The sequence below is a fragment of the Vipera ursinii genome, assembly GCF_947247035.1.
Source record: "Vipera ursinii genome assembly, chromosome: 3".
Classification (NCBI taxonomy): Eukaryota; Metazoa; Chordata; class Lepidosauria; order Squamata; family Viperidae; genus Vipera; species Vipera ursinii.
This window is the reverse complement of record NC_139516.1, coordinates 142,427,005-142,435,403: the sequence shown is the minus strand read 5'-3', so window position 1 is coordinate 142,435,403 and position 8,399 is coordinate 142,427,005. Positions and strand designations below refer to the sequence as shown.

At 43.8% G+C, this 8,399-nt stretch overlaps 1 protein-coding gene across 1 annotated transcript; it reads left to right on the top strand.

Moving 5' to 3' along the window:
• Positions 1 to 219: 219 nt before the first annotated feature.
• LOC310638422 (tubulin beta-2 chain) lies at positions 220 to 5,734 on the top strand. The gene is made up of 4 exons (XM_083359491.1): positions 220 to 440; positions 2,565 to 2,673; positions 3,198 to 3,308; positions 4,449 to 5,734. The coding sequence occupies exons 1-4, from the start codon at positions 384 to 386 to the stop codon at positions 5,507 to 5,509; spliced, it is 1,338 nt and encodes a 445-aa protein (XP_083215617.1). The 5' UTR covers positions 220 to 383; the 3' UTR covers positions 5,510 to 5,734.
• The last annotated feature ends 2,665 nt before the right edge of the window (positions 5,735 to 8,399 follow it).

Here is an 8,399-nt window from a genome sequence, read left to right as displayed (position 1 = left end):
CCTCAGCCAGCAAAGCTGGCTGAGGAATTCTGGGAGTTGAAGTCCACAAGTCATAAAAGGGCCAAGTTTGAAGACCCCCTGGCGTAGAAGAAGAAGAAGAGGACCAAACCACCCTCTCGGCCTTCTTTGGGCGGCGCTCGCCCCCTTGCACGCCTGTCCGGAGCCGCATTACATCACCCGAGGAGGGGCGGGGCCGGAAGGGTAGGGAAGGGGCGGGGCTTGGGCTGCAGAAGGGCTCCGGCTATAAAAGGAGACTCGCCGAGCGAGCCTTTCCCTGTCGTCGAGTTGCCGGCGAGGAAGAGGAGGCGGCGCCAAGGCGAGAGGCTGAAGCAGCGGCCAGTGAGGTGGGAGGGGTGGTGCGAGCCCAGAAGAAAGCCGTCGCCATGCGGGAGATCGTCCACATCCAAGCCGGCCAGTGCGGCAACCAGATCGGAGCCAAGGTACCCGAGGGGAAGGGAGCTCCGCTGCCCTCGGAGGCTTCGCGGCGGGGGTGGAAGTCAAAAGCGTCCCCCATCCCCCCCCGGGGTGGTGGTGGTGGTCTCTCTGCATCTGTGGACGGGGCAGTCCTTTTCCCACGACCCGCAGCAGATGTTGGGGGGGGGTAAAAGCCACTGGGAAATGCAAGGTTCTCCAAATCTCCAATATGCCCCCCTCTGAATAATGAAAATAATAACAATGGGAGCGCCTTCGCCATCGGTTGCCCTTTCTGTGAGCAGCTCTCACGAGTGATCGATGGGTCGTTAAGGTGCTTCCAAGTTAAAAAAAAAAGGCAGGATGCAGAGATGCAGTCATTATGAAGCTTTATTCGTCGATAGGTTATACAAAAAGAGCTATATGGCATGGAGGCATCCATGCTTGCATGATAGAGAGAGAATGCATGCAAGAGAGAGAGAGAAAGATGAGAAGGGTAGAGCAGCCCCTGAGCAGAGGTATTTATGGGGGGGTCTCGGCCCCTCCCTAACCATAAAACACTCTCTCCAATGGGGCTGCAGGGGTCTGAGACCCCTGGCTCATCAGTGGAAGCAAAGAAGCCTCTTTGCTTCCATCTGATGACCTTTTTGGGTAACTGCCAATGGCTGGCACAAAACATCTAACACTTTCTCTCCCCCCCCCCCTTTGTTCTGCTTCAGGGGAGGGGAGGGAAGATGGCTTGTCAAAGCGTTCACAGTCGGGTTCGCCTCTGTGGCACAAAGAAAGGTAGCCGGCGGGCGAGCTTTTTTTTTCCCCCGGGGAGGGGAAAAAAAGGCGTGTCTTTCTTTCCCCGCCGCTTCTAATGCGCGGCGGGGAAAAAAAAAAGCCATGCCGGCTTTTAGCAACGCAGTGATTCTCTTGAACCAAGTAAAGAGACCCCCCCTCCCTGGCCACACCCTTACTTCCCTTCCCATTCAGACGTACGCGCTGTCGGAGGTTAGTGCGGAGATAGACTCGGTAAGCTGGAGGACTAACTGCGTATAATTGGAAACGAATTTTCGGTTTCAAAAAAAAAAAGGCACAAGGCAACAAAAAAAGGGGGGGACAAGGTGTAGAATTATAGTCCCCCTGCAATTCTGATATTTTGGTTTTTCACAAGGCTGGTTAAGACTGTTGGATGGTGAACGTGAAATCCAGCTAACAATCGGAGGCGGGGAGGCGATAGAAAAAAATCTAATAGGTCCCTGCCCTTTTAGGCAGATCTGGCTGGTGGTACCCATTGTTGGTGCTTAGACACCACACAGAAACAAGACTCATTAACCTCCTGGGAAAATTGGGACTCAAATGTTCGTTGCTCAGAAGGTTGGAAATGGGATCAATGCAGCATTGTGCGGTTTTCAGCCTTCTGCAGCCCCACCCATCCCAGCCAGCCAGCCAGCAAATGCTCAGCACAAATTCCACAGACCTTAAAAAAATACTAAGGATCTTTTAAGAGGGTTCCTTTTTGTTTTTTTTAAGTGACTTCAATCAGATGAAGTCAAATGCGAACATTTGTTTTATATGAAAGGGAAGGAATCTGATTTTTTTTTTTGTAGGGGTGTGTGTGTGTGAGAGAGAGAACCTCGCAATCCTACATGTTCAGTTATTCTAATGTGGAACACAAAGTATGCATTTACAGGCAAAATATTCTCTTCATTTTCTTCCTAGAAATAGCTGTAGTAATGGTTCTTTGATGTAAAATTGTTCAGGCATCTTTCATAAAGAACATCGAATGTGGGGGGGGGAGAAATCCCCTCGACTAGTTTTAAGAAAGGCGGAAGGCTTTCTTGCTATCTTTCGTTTATGGGTCCCGTCCCCCCCCAACTCTCCTCCTTTGCAAGAATACAGAAGAATGTTTTTAGAATTAATGATCAGTCAGTGACAGATAGAACCTCTTTCTGCCTTCAGTTGCAACTGTGCCATTTCTTTGTGCTTTAAGCTCCCTTCTTTGGCAGAGCTGCCTTGATTTCTGCCAGGGTAGCAGCAGCAGCAGCTCTGACAGCAGAATTAGACAGGGTGTGTCTACAAGAAGCACGTGCTGCTGCAGCAGCAGCAGCTTTCTGGCATTTTGAAAGCAGTCGCTAACAGCTCTCCAAAAAAAAATTCCATTCCAGTTCTGGGAGGTCATCAGCGATGAGCATGGCATTGACCCCACCGGCAGCTACCATGGAGACAGTGACCTGCAGCTGGAGAGGATCAATGTCTACTACAATGAAGCAACTGGTAACTGGGGTAGGGGGGGGGAGAGAGAGAAATCTGGGATGTGACTGAATTTTACAGTAGGAAGAATGCAGCCACCGACAGCAGAGTGTGTGACGAGTCATTGATAAGGCAGCCCAGTTAAATCCCTAGCAAAGTGTCAACGCGTACTTGAAATTCTGTCCTTGTTTCCTTAGACCAGGCATGTCCAGTCCATGCAGCCTTGGACGGCTGCTAATGTGGCCCCGCAAGATAGTAAATGCTATTAATGTCATTTCTATACCTTACTACATTATATATTTTGTATGCAGCCCAAGACGATTCCTCTTGGCTCAAAGTGACCCAGGCAAGCCAAAAGTTTGGACATCCATGCCTCAGATTGTCCTCTTTAAATGTACGACCCCACCCCCCCTTGTATCTGAAGCATAGCTGTGTTTCTTCAGTGAATAGTAATGAGTTGCCAAGAGCATGGAGCAGTTTTGTGTTACTCTTTTTTTTAAAAAAAAAATCGGTTGGATCAGTAATACTTGGTTTTCTCTTTTCGACAGGTAACAAGTATGTTCCCCGTGCAATTCTCGTTGACTTGGAACCTGGCACAATGGACTCGGTCAGATCTGGACCTTTTGGCCAGATCTTTAGGCCTGATAATTTTGTCTTTGGTGTGTAGCTGATCTACATGGCTTCTCTTAAAAAAAAATAATTGTGTGTCTGAAAAGCAAATTGGCCATTCTCAGAGGAAACTGTTAATGGAAAATGAGCTGTTCTTTACTTAGGCACAAGAGCAGGGGTGGGCACTAATTGGTCCTCCATAAAATTTTAAATAATGACTTCCAACACACTTCAGCAGCATGGCCAGTGCTGAGGGAACCCCAATACTGTAGTTTCCATAAATGGCAGAAACCTATACTTGTTTCAAGTCTTTTGAATTCAACACATATAAAGAGTATATGTGAAGGACAGACCACTGATTCTTTTAAATCAACTTCACCTGCATGGGACAAAAACTTTTTCACTCTTTATTGAAAGTAGGCCAAAAAAACCGCCCCCAAAAAACTCCAGCATCTTTAGGCAAGGGAAATTTGTGGTTAAAAAAGGCTAAATCTTGTAGCCTTGGAGAAATTGTTTCCCTAGAATAGGTTACAGCTGAGAAATCAATAGCAGTATCTACCCTACTTATAATAAATGGTGACTGGTTCAGATACAGTCTATTGAATAAATTGCATGTGGTATGCTAGGCTGAGAATAAAAGCTACATTTTAGCTTCGTATGATGTGTGAACTGTGATTATATCTAAATGCAGCTATGAAGTGTTCAGATTTAAGGGAAACAATGATTCGGTATATGCAAGGACACTCAAATTGGATCTGTTGGTAGCTCTTTAAAACAGCTGCATCTTCTCTGATCATGAGGTGATATACTTAGCCCTCATTTAGCAACAATTGAGACCAGCAAGTTGGTGGATAAGCAAAGTGGTTGCTAAGGGAAAAAAATCACAATTTAGTGGTTGAACTTCAGCTGCAAAGGATGTATATGTAAGGATTGGTCACAAAATTACTTTTTCATCATTGTCATAACTGAACAGTCACTAAACGAGGACTACCTGTAAAATATCAATATGTAATGCATCTCCTGCATGTGTAAAAGTAGGCATAGTAGGTAAAGAGCTGTTTTTAGTATTTGACCAAAATACAACTCAAGCATATACGTGAAGTATTTTCTACATACACATGGTGCAAAGTAATACTTGTGAAATAATTATTAACTAATCGTATTTTCTTTTGGGTATTTCATTTTTTTAGGCCAGAGTGGTGCTGGGAACAACTGGGCCAAGGGCCACTACACAGAGGGAGCTGAGCTAGTGGATTCGGTGCTGGATGTAGTAAGGAAGGAGTCTGAAAGCTGTGATTGCTTACAGGGCTTCCAGCTCACCCACTCGTTGGGCGGGGGCACTGGATCTGGCATGGGAACGCTTCTCATCAGCAAGATTAGGGAGGAATATCCTGATAGGATCATGAACACCTTCAGTGTAATGCCATCTCCGAAAGTGTCAGACACAGTGGTTGAGCCATACAATGCCACCCTCTCTGTCCACCAGTTGGTAGAGAACACGGATGAAACCTACTGTATTGACAATGAGGCTCTGTATGACATCTGCTTCCGCACATTGAAACTCACAACTCCAACCTACGGCGATCTCAACCACTTGGTATCGGCCACCATGAGCGGAGTGACCACCTGCCTCCGGTTTCCTGGCCAACTGAACGCAGACCTTCGGAAGCTGGCAGTCAACATGGTGCCTTTCCCTCGCCTGCACTTCTTCATGCCCGGCTTTGCTCCCTTGACGAGTCGTGGCAGCCAGCAATATCGTGCCCTGACGGTCCCGGAGCTCACTCAACAGATGTTTGATTCCAAAAACATGATGGCGGCCTGTGACCCCCGCCACGGCCGATACCTGACGGTGGCAGCCATCTTCCGGGGCAGAATGTCCATGAAGGAGGTGGATGAGCAGATGCTGAACGTCCAGAACAAGAACAGCAGCTACTTTGTGGAATGGATCCCCAACAACGTGAAGACGGCCGTGTGTGACATTCCTCCCCGAGGCCTGAAGATGTCTGCCACCTTCATCGGCAACAGCACCGCAATCCAGGAGCTCTTCAAGAGAATCTCTGAGCAGTTCACAGCCATGTTCCGGCGGAAGGCTTTCTTGCACTGGTACACTGGCGAAGGCATGGATGAGATGGAGTTCACGGAAGCCGAGAGCAACATGAATGACCTGGTCTCCGAGTACCAGCAATATCAAGATGCCACTGCAGATGAGCAAGGGGAGTTTGAGGAGGAAGGAGAGGAGGATGAGGCTTAGAGATTTTGAGTAGGGTTAGTCCATAGGCAAGTGTCCAAGGTGAGAGCTGTTCAGCTGTATGAGTGCATGCTTTTCCAGTTATTCTTGGTGCTTCTCACTGTTGCCTCTGTCAGCAGTTTTTGTAACTTCACTCTTTATGTAACACTAGTTGCAAAAGATTTCTGGGGAAAAAAGTCTTCTGTTTCAATGTCTGATCTCAAACATAAAAAGTATTTGTGTTTCTCATTGGTGTCTGGATTCTTTTCTTACAAAATGGCATAAGGCATTTTCGGCTCATTCAAGGAGTATGGCAAGCCGATACCAATTTCTTTTTCCCTTTATAGTGTGGACTGTCAGTAAAAAAAAGTGTGGATATTGTTCATTCAAGATTTTGTAGTTTTATTTCTCCCCATGAATAACAATGGGTTGTTGCCAAGTAATTATTTTTTTCCCCTATAATGCACATGCTACACTGGGGTAGGCCTTTAGCATAATTTTAGAAAAAGAAATGTATGGGCCTTGGTTATAGATGTTTGAAAATTGTAGCCTGCCAAGCTGCTTTTTGAGGCTTTCCCTGCTGTCTGAAAATTCCAGCCCCGCTGAGCCTTTTTTTTTTTTGGCATTGTGGGGTATTTGTGAGGGTTAAGCAAAATGAATGCCTTAAACTGCAAAAAGATAATTGGAGAGGGGTTCATGATATGCTATGCAAATCCTGGAATGGCCCACAAGCTATCAAAAGTTGGCTGTCCTTCTAAAGCGAAAGACAAAAGACACAGGAAGAATAATTTTTAAAATGAAGATTTGTGACGCTATGGTTGAAAACTGCATCTTAACAAATTCCCTTGCTGTTTTTCTTCTAAAAGTGAAATCTAGTAACTATTTTTAACTTGTCCCAGTACATGGCAGTATAATTAAAGCAAAATCATTCAGAAATGACTTGAAGCAACTGGTATTTTCCTAGTTCTTCCATGTTCATTTCATGAGCATTCAAGCTCCTTTTTAAAAACCACAAAGTTAACTCTGCCTGCAATGTGAAGAGCCAAGACCTCAGCTTGAAGCCAACTAGTGTTGAGAAAAAAGGGTGGGTGTTGATTCAAATCCAGAAACAAGACTCAGCTTGCTTCTCAACTTCACAGGGAGAAGGAATAATTAAGGTATGGCTTTGACCTTCCATCAAATCACTGTAAATATTTTGAAATTGTGTGAAAGAGGTTGTTTTGCGAGTTTAAATATGACAGCTAGTATAGGGTGATGGTACAGGAAGCTAAATCTGTTTAAGTATGAAACTTGCTCAATTACTTTAGCCAAAAATTATCTCGGCCCTTCCTTCTTTGAAATAATATTGAGACAAGCCATCTTGAGTTTTTGCAGAACAGCAATAAATCCAATTTAATAGGAAGATTTCCCCTCCATAGAGAGTTTGTTCTTAATTTGTTGTAGGAGTTATCGGTACTTTATTTGATTATCTTTTCCCAGTGCCTCATTATAGAAAACAAGATCGATCCACTAAGACTGAGGAAATTCAGTTTATTCCAAATTGTAATTTTAGTGTCTTTAAGGTAGAAAGAATACATTTGTTTCCAGGAACTGTATTAGACTTGTTGAATGTATTCATTTTAGGAAAAGTTATCACAAACGTAATTTAAATTCCAAATTCCTTGAAAATATTAGGAATCTAATAATGGTGTATTTTTCTGAGCTTGTGTAGTTGCAACAGCCTTTAAATAGACAAAGAGATATTGAGGCAAATTATTTGGCAGGGAGATTTGATACAAGAAAAAGTTTTGCAGCTGACATGGATGTTCATGGGGATATTATGTTCATGATCTCATACCATATTTGCATTTGGGTCCAAATAATCTGAATGACATCTGACAGCATAGAATGGGCTATGCAGATGCATCCCTGCCTGCCCAATGTCTATATATTTGGAAAACCCACAGCATTTTTTCCCCAAAGCATCCATGCTTTACTTCTAGATACTGAGGCTAAGGGTTGGAAGTCCAGCCATTTTGTGGATAATGCATTTTCATATGATGTATGGATGAGGGAATGGGTTTAAGTGATTTGCACTTGTGTTGTAGAATGTAGAAAGTTCTGTTGCTTCACCTCAGCAAGAATATTCTAGAATGGAGACTGCAGAAAAGAAGAACCAAAATTTCTTAGTTAAGGAGAGTACGTTTTTCTGTTTGTTAACCAGAAAACAGATGGAGTAAATCTTCCTTTTCTCATAATACTAGGATACGGTAAATCCTGTAAATACATACCCAGGCATCCATAATGGGGCATGACAGAATAAAATGATGTGTATTGTGACCATAATAGCACAAACTATGTGTAATGTGATAATTTGAAGTACCGGTACATTTCATTATTTTTCATCATCTTAGTCTGTACCAGACGCCTGCAGCCAGATACTTCCCCAATCCCATTTTTGTCCCCAGAGGTTGATAAAAATAAATGGAGAGGAGACTCTGCCTTAATAACAATTTGATTCCTGGAATGGGTTGGACAATAAGTTAGGTCAAACCATTACATGGCTCAATGTGGGCTAACAAAGTCAGTCACTACTAATGATGTAGCAGTTGGCTTCTGCATTTCTGGTCTTTATTTGCATGACAGGTTGACATGGAGCTTTACTGGTATGAATGAGGACATAAAATTCATATGACCCTGCGCACCATAATGTTAGATTAGTGTTATCTATATTTCACTAATCAAAGCAACAACTCACAACTCACCAATTATGGACTTATCACAAACATAATTTTTTATTTATTTGATTTGTATGCCACCCATCTCATAATACAGTGACTTTGGGTGGCTATAATAAAAGTTAAAAAGTGCAAAACAATTAGAGTAAAAGATAAAAAACTTAAATTAAAAATCAAGATGGGGCAGCCTGGGAGTG